The 13,429-nt window shown below is 40.5% G+C and overlaps 1 protein-coding gene across 1 annotated transcript in view; it reads right to left on the bottom strand.

The window, feature by feature from the left end:
- The window catches only part of megf11 (multiple EGF-like-domains 11), a 464,413-nt gene that overhangs the window by 50,952 nt on the left and 400,032 nt on the right, over nucleotides 1-13,429 (bottom strand). Inside the window, exons 16-17 of the mRNA XM_078530151.1 lie at nucleotides 12,111-12,245; nucleotides 6,301-6,429 (exon numbers count right to left, since the gene is read on the bottom strand). Coding sequence (XP_078386277.1) covers nucleotides 6,301-6,429; nucleotides 12,111-12,245 — 264 coding nt within the window. The remainder of the gene's footprint in view (nucleotides 1-6,300; nucleotides 6,430-12,110; nucleotides 12,246-13,429) is intronic.

The following is a 13,429-nucleotide window of genomic DNA, read 5'->3' as shown; positions in this document are numbered from 1 at the left end:
AGGTACTGTTTGAGCAAGAGCCAATTTCAAAATTCTCATCCTTATTTTCAAATCATTGAATGGGCTCCCCCCTCCCTATTTCTAGAATCTCCTTCAGTCCTGCAACCTCCCCTAGGTCGCTGCGCTTCTCCAATTCTGGCCTCTTGGGCATTCCCTAATTCAATCACTCCAGGACTGATGGCCGTGCCTTCAGCTATCTGTGCCCTAAGGCCTAGAATCCCCTCTCTTTGTCTCTCCACCTCTCTTCTTTTCTTTACTTCATTAAAATGCTCCTTAAAAACTACCTCTTTAATAAAGCTTTTGGTATCTGGCCTAACACCTCATGTGGATCAGTGTCAAATTTTGTTCCATAACACTCCTGTAAAGTGCCATGGACTGTTTTATTATGTTAAAGATGCTATATAAATGAAGCTTGTTGTTTGCAATTGCTAGAGTCCATAATTAAGGATAGGGTGACTCAAAACCTCGAAAATGTTCAGCTGATCAGACAAACCTAATTGAATTTTTTGAAGAGCTGACTAAAGTAGTAGACAGGGTAATGTCTATGGATGTCATTGATATGGACTTAAAGAAGGCATTATATAAAGACCCTTATAAAATACTATTAGTTGAAGTTGAAGCTCATGGAATTGAAGGCCAACTATTGATTTGGTTAGGTAATTGGCTGAGCAGAATGACACAGGGAGTAGGATAATGAGCAGGTACTCTAATTGGCAGGTGAGTTTAATGGCATCCTGAAAGGATGTGTAAATGGGGCCTCAACTATTCACTATATTTATTAATGACTTAGGTGATGGGATAGAAAGTCACATTCCAAGGTTACTGACAGCACAAAAATAGGTGGCATTGTAAGCAGTGTTGATGGAAACATAAAATTACAAAGTGATATCAACAGATTAAGTAAATGGTAAAATTGTGGCAAATGAATTTTAATATAGTCAAATGTGAGGCTTTAGACTTGAAAGGTTTAGAACAGAGTACCTTCTAAATGGTGAAAAGCTAGGAACAGTGGCAGTACAAAGAGACTTGAGGGTCTATGTACAAAAGTTGTTAAATCATTAATCATCATGGAGAGACACAGAAAATAATCAAAAAGACTAAGGAAATGCTGGCCTTTATATCGAGCGCTCTAAAATACAAAAGGGTAGAGGTCATGTCAGAACTATACAAAGCCTTGGTTAGATCACACCTAGGTCAGTGTAAGCAGTTCTTGACCGCAACTTAGGGAGGACATATTGCCCTTGGAGAGATTTACCAGAATGATACCTGAGCTCCACAGGTTAAAGTACAAGGAGAGATTATGCAAACTAGGGTTGTATTCCCTGGAATTCATAAGGTTAAGGGGCAATTTGATTGAAGTAGGAATAGATAGGCTAGATAGAGAAAAATTATTGGCATTGATTGGGGAGTCTAGGGCCCAGGGATTTTCATGGAGTTGCTTGAGTCAGGAAGCCTTTAAAAATGGTGGATGCAATCCCATTCCGTGATTCCTGCCCCCATTCCCATTTATGGAAATTTTTGCTGGCATGGGATAAGGGTGCGGTTAGCAAGCCTGCACACAGCACTCCTGCCCTGGCCAGCTTTACTGCAGGGGTGGGCATCTCAAACCCACCTACAATTTTGAGGGAGGCTCTTGCTGTTAGTCGATGTTGTTCATGGCACCTCAGAGGAATTATGAACTATGGGGGGGATCCCTAATCTTGAGTCAGGAATAAAAATGAAAACAGCAATTCAGCATTTCCTTTGAATTATATTCTCATAAAGCTGTCAATTAATCACAGCCATTCATACTATCAATGTCAAGAAGCTGTTATCCAGTTCACATCTCTTAACTCTGTGTAAATAAACAAACAGGCATTGAAAAAATCTTCAAAGAAAGATCTGGTTAATACAAGGTAATCAAAACGTCATTCAAACAAAGACATCACTCCCCTCTTCAGCTGTGTAAACATTGCCTGCTGGAGCTAAGATTAGCTGAGATGTTGGATTAGCCATTCTTGAAGCTTAAAGTCCTGACATTAATGATTTCAAATGGCTAGCCCCAGTGGAAAGAGGCTGGCCTTCAAGCCTGCTGGCTTTGCCATCTGCCTGCCTGTGGTTTTTTTGGTTTTTTTTAACAATATTATTTAGACAGCAAGTGTTGTTGGTACAATTTGGGTGGGTGGGGGGTGTGATTTGGGGTTTGGCTTTGAGCACTTCAGGGGAAGGGAATCTGATCAAAAACTTGAAACATGTCAATAGTGATATCAGGAAGAACATCATCAATTTGTTGGAAGGAAAACAGACCAGGAAACACTCGGGACACAGATTCATCTAATCACAAGAATTGCCCAGTCCAGTAACACAGAAATGGAAGAACTGCTGGAGATTCCAGGGCTAATTAAGCAAAATTAAAACACACTAATGTGTGTGATTTGATTCACGTTTCACATTTGCAGTTCCATTATTGTAACAAGAGTAGAAAGTATCAATCCTACTCCATGTTTGAAGTAAATGCTAACGATCCAAATATGTAACTGTCTCCAGTTACTCAGTGTGTTCAGTAGATAACATCTCTTTATCACTCCGTGTCAGTCATTCCACCTCATTGCCTTATTGTCAACCACATTATAGATCACATAAAGAAGCAAGCCATCGGTGTCCAATGATGGTAACATTTATGAGAAACAATTTCTGCAAGATACATGAAGCATTTTAATTTTCAGTTTCATCCAGTGAAGCATTTTGTTCTCTCACTGGCTACTCCCTCTCATGTGATGATCTATATGTGACATGCTAAAATCTATTAGCTCCATTGCTGTCTTGGGCCTGCCTCTGGAGGTGGCAGGCCTGACTCCATCCTGCTTCCATCCTGCCTCCCTGAAATGAAAATATGGCAGGCAGGGGCCTCCTTAACAGAGACATGTTTTCAGAGTTGGTAACTTCCCCGCCTCACGCTTCCCAGCTTCTTCATGAAAATCTGGCCCTAGGACTAGGGAGCGTAGTCTAAAAATGAAAAGCTAGAGCTAGCCACTCCTTTTAGTAGTTAATTATAAAACACTTCTACATGCAGAGGGTGGTAGAAGTTTGGAATTCTCTATTCAGCAAACAGTAATTGATGCTAGATCAAATATTAATTTTAAAAATGAGATTAATAGATTTTTGTCAACCAAAGGTATTAGGAATGTGGGGCAAGATATGGAGTTACGTCAAGATCAGCCATAATCATTAAATTGTGAACAGGCTCTAAAGGCTAAATGGCCACATCCTGTTTCTAACAGGGAGTTTATTGCCAAACAGCAAAACATGAATAAGGACTTTCTGGTTCACAGTTCGAATTAACCCTTCGATGTTTCCATTTCAATTCATGAGCACTTCAAAAAGGAAATTGTTTTGGTAAGAAAGAAACCCCCAGGGTGAAAACTGAAAGAGAAAACAAAAATATTTAGACATCATAATTCAGTATTAATGTATCCAAACAAGAGCTTAAAAAGGGAGTGTTGATAATGGGAATTTATTAACAATATTCACAAAGAATTTTGATAAAGCCTGTTTTTTTTTTGGCTTAATTTTAACAATATTATTTATACAGCAAGTGTTGTTGGTATAATTTGGGCGGGGGGTGTGATTTTTGAGCTCTTCAGGGGAAGGGAATCTGATCAAAAACTTGAAACATGTGAATAGTGACATCAGGAAGAACATCATCAATTTGTTGGAAGGAAAACAGACCAGGAAACACATCCGGGCACAGATTCATCTAATCACAAGAATTGCTCAGTCCAGTAACACAGAAATGGAAGAACTGCTGGAGATTCCAGGGCTAATTAAGCAAAATTAAAACACACTAATGTGTGTGATTTGATTCACGTTTCACATTTGCAGTTCCATTATTGTAACAAGAGTAGAAAGTATCAATCCTACTCCATGTTTGAAGTAAATGCTAACAATCCAAATATGTAACTGTCTCCAGTTACTCAGTGTTCAGTAGATAACATCTCTTTATCACTCCGTGTCAGTCATTCCACCTCATTGCTTTATTGTCAACCACATTATAGATCACATAAAGAAGCAAGCCATCAGTGTCCAATGAGAGTAACATTTATGAGAAACAATTTCTGCAAGATACATGAAGCATTTTAATTTTCAGTTTCATCCAGTGAAGCATTTTGTTTTCTCACTGGCTACTCCTTCTCATGTGATGATCTATATGTGACATGCTAAAATCTATTGCCAAAACCAGTATGCATGTATGTATGCATATATTTATGCAGTCCTCTGTGTGGGGAGGGGTCTGCACACACATCTACCCCACATCATAACACCCTTATCTTTGGCTTGGCACAACACTGGGAACAGGAAAGAATTGAACTCAGGACAATATGATACACCAGATCAGGTCATGGATGTACTTTCTACTGGCTGGCTCAATATAAACTCTGGCACATTTCAAAATGACTGCTTAAACCATTTTAAAAATGATTGATGAGAGAATGCTCCCCGTAACAGATTCTCAAAGTAAAACAACAAGAAATAAATCACCTCTATAAAGGCTTCAAATAATAGCACCGAACAACATAAAAAATCTAGCATGATATTAATGTGGAATAAAAAAAGTCACAGTATCACTCCAAACATCCTATGTGGTTGGTCACTTATTTGGCCTCTAACTGAAAGCGGCGATGGTCACTACATCAGTCTGCAACTATTGAGGCTGACATAAAGTGACTGCTTGATTGTACAACTTGAAATATTTCTACTAACTAATAAAACTTAAGTTCCTACACTTTCTGAGCATGTTCTTTCAACTCCCTCATAGGCTATAAAATCAATTTGCTGATCCCCTGCACTTTTAGAGCCAATTTCACCAACGTTTCAGGGTTGAAAATGAGTCAATGTTTTCACAATGGAAATTGGCAACTCTGCAAAAGTGGTATGGGTAGAAAAGTGGTACTATGGGTAGAATTTTCCCCCCAATGAGGGCGTTGTGCGGGGGCGGGCACGGACCCGATTGGCGCCCCCGATTGGGTCCGCTCCACCATTTTACCACCGAACAGAAAATCTAAATGACGCACAGTGACATCAGGAAGCACGCCCGGCGTCATTTTACGCCTCGGTGAGTGGGCCCCGCCCCCGCTCGCTGAGCCAAAGGTTCTCCCCTATAAAATTTTAGCCAAGGTCTTATAAAGTTTATAGTGTGTGAGAGAATCTTGAGTGATTTCCACAGCTCCAGCATGTGAGGAATATTGAGTGATTTGCCATAGCTTGTGTGTGTTTTTTTAAATTCATTTTTACAGGGTGTGGGCATCACTGGCTAGGCCAGCATTTATTGCCCATCCCTAATTGCCCTTGAGAAGGTGGTGGTGAGCTGCCTTCTTGAACCGCTGCAGTCCATGTGGTGTAGGTACACCCACAGTGCTGTTAGGATGGGAGTTCCAGGATTTTGACCGTGAAGGAACAGCGATATATTTCCAAGTCAGGATGGTGAGTGGCTTGGAGGGGAACTTCCAAGTGGTGGTGTTCCCATCTATCTGCTGCCCTTGTCCTTCTAGATGGTAGTGGTCGTGGGTTTGTAAAATGCTGCCTAAGGAGCCTTGGTGAGTTTCTGCAGTGCATCTTGTAGATGATACACACTGATGCCCCTGTTCATCGGTGGTGGAGGGAGTGAATGTTTGTGGAAGGGGTGCCAGTCAAGTGGGCTTCTTTGTCCTGGATGGTGTCAAGCTTCTTGAGTGTTGTTGGAGCTGCACTCACCCAGGAAAGAGGAGAGTATTCCATCACACTCCTGGCTTGTACCCTGTAGATGATGAACAGGCTTTAGGGAGTCAGGTGAGTTACTCGCCACAGAATTCCTAGCCTCTGACCTGCTCTTGTAGCCACAGTATTTATGTGGCTTGTCCTTTTCATTCTCTAGTCAATGGTAATCCCCAGGATGTTGACTGTGGGGGATCAGCAATGGTAATGCCATTGAATGTCAAGGGGCGATGGTTAGATTCTCTCTTGTTGGAGATGGTTATTGCCTGACACTTGTGTGGCATGATTGTTACTTGCCACTTGTCAGCCCAAGCCTGGATATTGTCCAGGTCGTGCTGCATTTGGACATGGACAGCTTCAGTGTCTGAGGAGTTGCAAATGGTACTGAACATTGTGCAATCATCAGCGAACATCCCCACTTCTGTATTTATGATGGAAGTAATCATTGATGAAGCAGCTGAAGATGGTTGGGCCTAGGACACTACCCTGAGGGGTTCTTGAATGATCTGCTAGCGATGTTTAGGAAACTTGATAAATCACTGTATAAATGAAAATTTTTCTATCACTTACTTTGAGAACAATCCTTTCCAATCCAGCCTGGGTAACACTGACAAGATCCATCGATAGGATTACAGGTGCCATTGTTTGAGCAGAAGCAAGTGCCAGAGCAGTTCTTGCCAAATCTTCCACTAGCACATACTTTGGAAAGGAAAACAAAATGTGAACCAAATACATTAACAAAGTGCTAGTAAGCAACTTTTTGCTCAACAAAATTACTCGCTACAGGCGTGGAATTTCCCAGCTCCTGCTCCCAATCCCATTCCTGACCCCACTGCCAGTACGGCTGACTCTCCCCCTTCCATCCTTGGTGTAGCTTCTTGTCCAGTTCCCTCTTCTACCCCTGATCAAACCTCTGCTTCCTGTCTCACTCCTGCTTCCATTCTTGCTCCTGCTCCTGCATCTGGTCCACTCATGCTCCTTCTTCTGCCCCAGTTCTTGGTCCTATTACATTTTTGGAAGTGTGGTGTAAATGGGGTGGAGTAGAAGAAGCTGAGGAAGTTCCCAGTACTGTCTGGGAATAAGTTGTGAAGCCTGTAAAGAGTCTTTTAAAAATCTCTTCCCTTTCCCCTTCCCTCCTCATGTGAAAAAACAGCCGTGTGAGTGAGAACTGCAGTCTTGAGCCATGACCGGCTAACTTCATCAGCATTTGGAAGTAATCAGAAGTTTCTAGTTTCAAGATGGAATTAAAAAATAACAAATCAGTAATGGACACTGTTACCCCTTTATTTTTCAATAAAATATAACATGAATGTGCCTTCTTCTCCTGTATGTATTGTTATCCTTCTATTAACGACCTTGTTCAGAAACATTATTATTACAGACAGAAAGTGCTGGAAAAACTCAGCAGGTCTGACGGCAACTATGGAGAGAAAAATAGAGCTAATGTTTCGAGTCAACTATTACTTCTTTGGAAGTATCCGCTGTATTTTGCTTTTATAACATTACTATTACATTTTGCTCTTTATTGGACTTCTTTTGCACATTACTTTAGCTTTTCTATTCTGAGTTCCAGGTTTCTCTACACCGCACACCATTCTCTCATCCAAGGAGATAGGCAAACATGACCAATGCTGCTCTGCCTCTGGCTGCTAACAGGTTCATCGAGGTGGGCTCTGTGATATTTCCCCTTGTCTAAGAGGTAGTCAAGGCCAAATGAGGGGAAGGAGGTTATAGCTGTTTCAAGCCCAGTGCTGTGAGGAAGTCAGTGCTGGTAAGGTTATGAATTTCATGCTTACAGCGTTGGCAACCTATTGACTCCATAATGCAAAGTAGCAAAGAAAGAGGCACATCACACTGTATTATGGAAAAAAAGGTTCTATGTGTGTCTCTGCTCCTGACTGCCAAGGGCATTCACAGGTGTAATCAAAAGTATATCTGTTTGAGGCAGAAGGACTAAGCAACCAGCAAGTGAATTCCCGAGGAAGCACAATGCAAAAGAATGAATAAAGGGCAGATGAGGGCAGGCACTTGTGAGCAAATAACAAAAAATGCAGTCACGTGCTAGGATTGCCAACTCAGCAAGCCACCACAAAGTATCTGAGAGAACACACATATTGAGAAAGCAGAGAAATAATGAGTGCAGCAACCTCAGTGCAAAAAAATTACACAGAAATTACAATACAGTCCAAGCAGTCTGTGGTAGTGTTTATTTTCACACCGGCAAATAATTCTGATCTCTTATTTCTCTTTTTCTTCAACAAACAATCCAATCCGTTTTTAAAAATTGCCATGGTCTCCGGCTTCTCTGACTCTCTCATTCTATAGCCTCACAATGTTCTGCATAAAAACACTTCTGATGCTCTGTCCTAAATCTTTTGTTTTGAATTTTATATCAATGCCCGCTCGTTCTAGAATCTCCAATTATTGACAAGTTTCTGTCTACACTGTTCCATTCCTTCATGATTTTAAAAACCTTCTGTCAAATTGCCCCTTAATCTCCTGTGTTCTAATAAAAACAGCCTCAATTTTCCAAGTTTCTCTTTATATTTGGATTTCCTCATACCAGACAGCATCCTAGTGAACCTGTGCTTCTCTATCGCCTCAACACCCTTCCTATAATGGAAGCCCAAAATTGAAAATAGTACAACATTGCTTTGTTTGGCCAATTATTTTTTCCCCAATAGCTGTTGCGATTTAAAAAAAACATTTTTGTGGCAGATGTTATGGACTTTTTTGTTGAATGTTATGTATTTTTTTGGGGGTGCATGTGTGTCTGAGCTTTTGTCTTTTGAAAGCTGGTGGGGAAGTCAGGGGCAAAGGATTAAAGCCATATGGCTGAGTGAGGGACATTTTATACTGGGAGGATGGGGAAATCATGTGGCTGTATATTTAGCAAAGAACTGGATTAATAGTTATAGCAATATGAAAATAAAGCTGAAGCTCAGCTATTATCTAGATCTTGGGACTGGAAGAGTGTCTGTAAATGTCCATGACTGAAATATCAGTATTCATAAGTCAGCAGTGATAAAAAAGGATTTAGAAAAATATATGATACAAAATTTGCCTTCAGAAGCTGCTTTCTAGGGAGATCCCTTATTTGAGCTGAGTTTGTTGGTCACACATGACAGTGGTGGAAGAGTACAACTCGTCTCAGTGTCTCTGGTTTAGGAAAGGTTGATTGGCACCCCTTTCACAAACATTCACTCCCTCCACCACTGGCACACAGTAGCAGCAGTGTGTACCATTTATAAGATGCACTGAAGGAACTCACCAAGGCTCCTTAGGCAGCACCTTCCAAACCCATGACAGCTACCATCTAGAAGGACAAGGGCAGCAGACACATGGGAACACCACCATGTGGAAGTTCCCCTCCAAGCCACTCACCATCCTGACTTGGAAATATATCGCTGTTCCTTCACTATCGCTGGGTCAAAATCCTGGAACTCCCTCCCTAACAGCACTTGTGGGTGTTCCTACACCACATGGACTGCAGCAGGTCAAGAAGACAGATCACCACTACCTTCTCAAGGGCAACTATGGATGGGCAATAAATGCTGGCGGAGCCAGCAATGCCCACATCCCATGAAAGAATAGAAAAACAATTAAGGTGTCAGCTTCTATTCAACGTCCAAGAACTCTTGCCAGAAGTCAGTGTGTGCAGATGCAAGGAAAGGGCGGATAATTTGCAGCTGTGATATCCTTCATAGCTGGATAACTGGCTAGGTCTCATTATTAAGGCTCAGACAAACATATCAGCACTTTGGTTAGGTATATGAACATGATCAGTGGCTCTGGAACCAAGTGATGGGAATCAAAGCATTCAGGAATGGGGAAGAAGAGAAACTTGAAAAAAATGATGGAAAAAAAGAATGAATGCTCTCAGATACAATATATATCCAAACGTGACTACATTTACCAGATTAAGAATCCAATATTAGCTATTTGAATTCCTTAATTATGTTACCATCTTATTTCACTCCCCAATCAGGCACTCAATGATTTATAAATCTCTGGAACCCCTCTCAAATGTGCATATCTTGATGTTAATTGCCTTTTGTGGGACTATTTATTTAACGGTAGTATAACATTTAACAATTTATAGTTGTTACATACTTAGCTTACAAAACTATAGAACTTTTTGGAAAACTTTTTCTGTGATCCTCCTTTTTGTTAATCAGCATCCAGCCTACAGGCAACACACAACTCTTCTTAGCCTTTTGATCCAACAATCAAATTGGCCCCAAGACCAATCATTTCTTAGATTAAGCCCTCAGTCAATTAAGAGATTCTTCTCGTTTTAAGTAGCACATGACAGAAATTCTACAGCAAAGTACATCAAATCCTCCTTCAGATGATTTATTTGATAATACACTGCTGCTTTTTACTGTACTGGGAATTAACTGTATTAATCTATATTTAATTCATGTTTAATGACTTTGGATAAAAACTTCATGGAATTGGGTAAATCAAATATTTTGGAAAAAGTTGAGGAATCATAGAAATCTGCAATTAAAGTTGCTAACAAGCTTGACCCTGAATTCAGGTAAAATGCCTTGGGAACAAAGTTAAGCCTTTCAGAAAAAATCAAAGGGATAATCCTACATGGTGCTACTGTTAATGCAGCATCTTGTTATATTCAGAAACACAAGTCAGGAATAGGGTTATATCATCATAGACCTGATTCTCCGTCCAACACTCACTGTTTAATGAGGATACACTGCCAGGCACATTTTTCAAAATTACCTCTGAAGTATAGAGAATGGGTAAGGGTGCAGGAACATCCAGATTAGGAAGGGGAAAATAGTTTTGAGGATACAGGATCCAGAGCACAGATACAAATACATAGGAGGTTATCAACTCCAACTGGTGATGTACCAGAAACATCACAGAAACCTGCTGGGTTCCTGCTTGCTCTACCTCACTCAGTTCTTGAGTCATTTTCACAGGTACCTGACAATAACAAAAAATAACTATCACTGCAAGCCATCTAGAGATATGTCCAACAGGTGACTGATGCATTGTTCAGCAGGATCAACACCTCTATCTCATTTACTACTGAACAGCAACAGTAGCGTAATAAGGCTGCCCAATTTCACCAGGCTGCAGGATTTGCCAAAGTGCAGGGATTCATCAATGGTATGCATGGGAATCTCTTGACACAATGAAATGGCCTATATAAATACGGAGGGGTTTGACTTCATCAGCTGGTCAATGCCAAGGAACATTGGATCATTACAGCCACTTCCAAGGCAGCAAATACAGTACTTTTTGGTTAAATCGTCTTAGTCAGACTTACTTGAATTGAAAGTAGGTTACAAGGATAGCTCCTCAGAGACTAAAATCTTCAGACGAAACTAACAACCCTTCCAGTGGTCACGGACAGAAGAAAAACACAGATACTGCAAAGCCCTTCAAAGAGCAGGATTGTTATGGAACACACCACTGGGACCTTCATGCCATGCTTCAAACACCTTGACGGATCAGGGATGTCTTACAGTAAAGCCACTAGGGGTTCCAGGATCACTGACATTCACTGTGTACCATACAACACTGCAACACAAAGAGGTCTAACCATGGAGGAAAAGACAATCTCTCAACTGAGGCCAGGGGAGAATGATCAGACTTGAGTTTTAATATCTGATCCTGTTTTTAACTAAGCTTCACTCCCCACATTTTAATTTGTACCTGTAGTATGAGGATCTGGCACATATGGGGTTAATGTGGGACTGAGTACAATACCGCCCACACAATGGTGTAAGAGAGCACATGACCTGCACCCAGGGTCAGGCGAGTGTTGGACAGAGCCATGAGCACCAGCAAGCATGGAGACAGCCCCTAGCTTGAACCTATTATTGTATATACATAAATAGTTCTAAGAGTCAATAAAGACTTACAGTTAACCTATGTATGACTAAGACTTCTTCAGGCCTGCTGAACTGTATACAGCACCCTACAGAAAAAGTAGGGGATTGGGACTAATCAATTGGCTCTTTCAAAGAACCAGCAACAGGTTAAATTATGATTCTAATTCTTGTAAAAATATTTAATGAGTAAATATTACTGATTCTGAATTTAGTGAAGAAAACAAATGACATTCCACTTTTGATTCTGCGAGTACAGAGGCATGAAGAGTAGACAGAGATGGCGTTTTATCCTAGTACTAGGGACTGGCAGCGTGTAGGTTCAAATTCAGACTTTCGTACACAGTGACTATCCCTATCCTTAGTCCTGCTGTATTCTGGAGGTTAGAGATTTCTCTCCCAAGAGCACTGAAATAACAGAAGATTATCCTAATACAGTGACTTCACTTTTTATGCTAGTGTAAAGTCCTCATCATCTCTTATTGTACACATGTGACTCAAACATATTCAAGACATTACCTTGATTGCAGAGGGAACCAATGAAGCCCGACAAGCACTCACAGTGGCCTGTGACATGATGACATGGTCCATTACTGTGCACACACTGGGGACAAGCTTGGTTGCAATGATGGCCATAAAATCCAGGAGAACAGACTAAAAGAAAGCCAAAAAAGCTCACACAGTCAAACAAAATACTTAGCATCTGAGAATCAAAACCTTCTCAAATTACTCTCTTTTTAAAATATTTGTCAGAAATTATCAAACACCAGAAAATGGTCCATTAACTATTTTCTTTTTCTGCATTGCCAAAAATGGTCAACTTTGAAGATTAGTGAGACAAGCATCTGATTTCCTGTTCATTAACATAAGTGGTCAGAAATCACAGGCAGTAGGATTGTGATTTCCTAACAGCTTTCCCTTTGAGTGTAAGCTTTGCTCAGTGATATCACTCTCACCTCTGAGCCAGAACTCCACTCCAGGAATTGAGCATAAAATCTAGGCTTTGCTTTAGTGCAGCACTAAGGCAGTGCTGCACTGCTGGAGAAACTGTCTCTCAGATGAGATGTTAAATCAAGGCCTTGTTTGTCCTCTCAGGTGGATGTAAAAGATCCCAGGCAATATTCAAGGGAGAGTAGAAATTCATTGCAGTGTCCTAGCCAATATTTTTTTGGCCTGGCTAATATTTATTCTTCAATCACCAGCATCAAAAACAATTTAACTTGTAAGTTTTCCTAATTGTTGATTGTAAGGCCTTGCCATGTGCAAACTGCCTGCTGTGTTTCACCTGAAATGTACTAAATAAATGCAAGCTGTTTTCTTCCCCATGATGTCATAACTATGTGATTCAATTTCCTGTGTTTTTGAGATGATTCCCAAACCAGAGATGTACTTCTTGTGAAGAATTCTGTTGAGTTTATTAGAGTCCGTGTAGACTCTAACAGCAATTCCTGCAGCACTCACCTGTACACAAAACAGCATTCTATTAGTTAGCAGAAAAGATCTAAAGTGGTAGCCTGTGGCATTTGTGACTTGAAAATACAATTTGTTTATGACCTTGTAGTAATGTCCAGACATACATTTTTTTTTTATGTATGGTGGTGTTTGTACACAAATCTTTGAAAAATGGGCAGACAGGTTAACAAAGCATTCACTGAAGCATATGGGATCCTGGACTTGATAAATATAGGCATGGAGTACAAAAGTCAGGAAGTAATGCTAAACTTATATAAAACACTAGTTCAACCCCAGACCGGCATCATACTTTAGGAAGAACATGAAGGCTTGAGAAGATTTGAAGTGATTTACTTGAATAGTTCCAGGGATGAGGTTATTAGAGT

Source organism: Cetorhinus maximus, chromosome 26 (genome assembly GCF_964194155.1).
Source record: "Cetorhinus maximus chromosome 26, sCetMax3.hap1.1, whole genome shotgun sequence".
Taxonomy (NCBI): Eukaryota; Metazoa; Chordata; class Chondrichthyes; order Lamniformes; family Cetorhinidae; genus Cetorhinus; species Cetorhinus maximus.
Note: the sequence above shows the minus strand (reverse complement) of the source record. Positions and strands in the feature narration are given on the sequence as shown.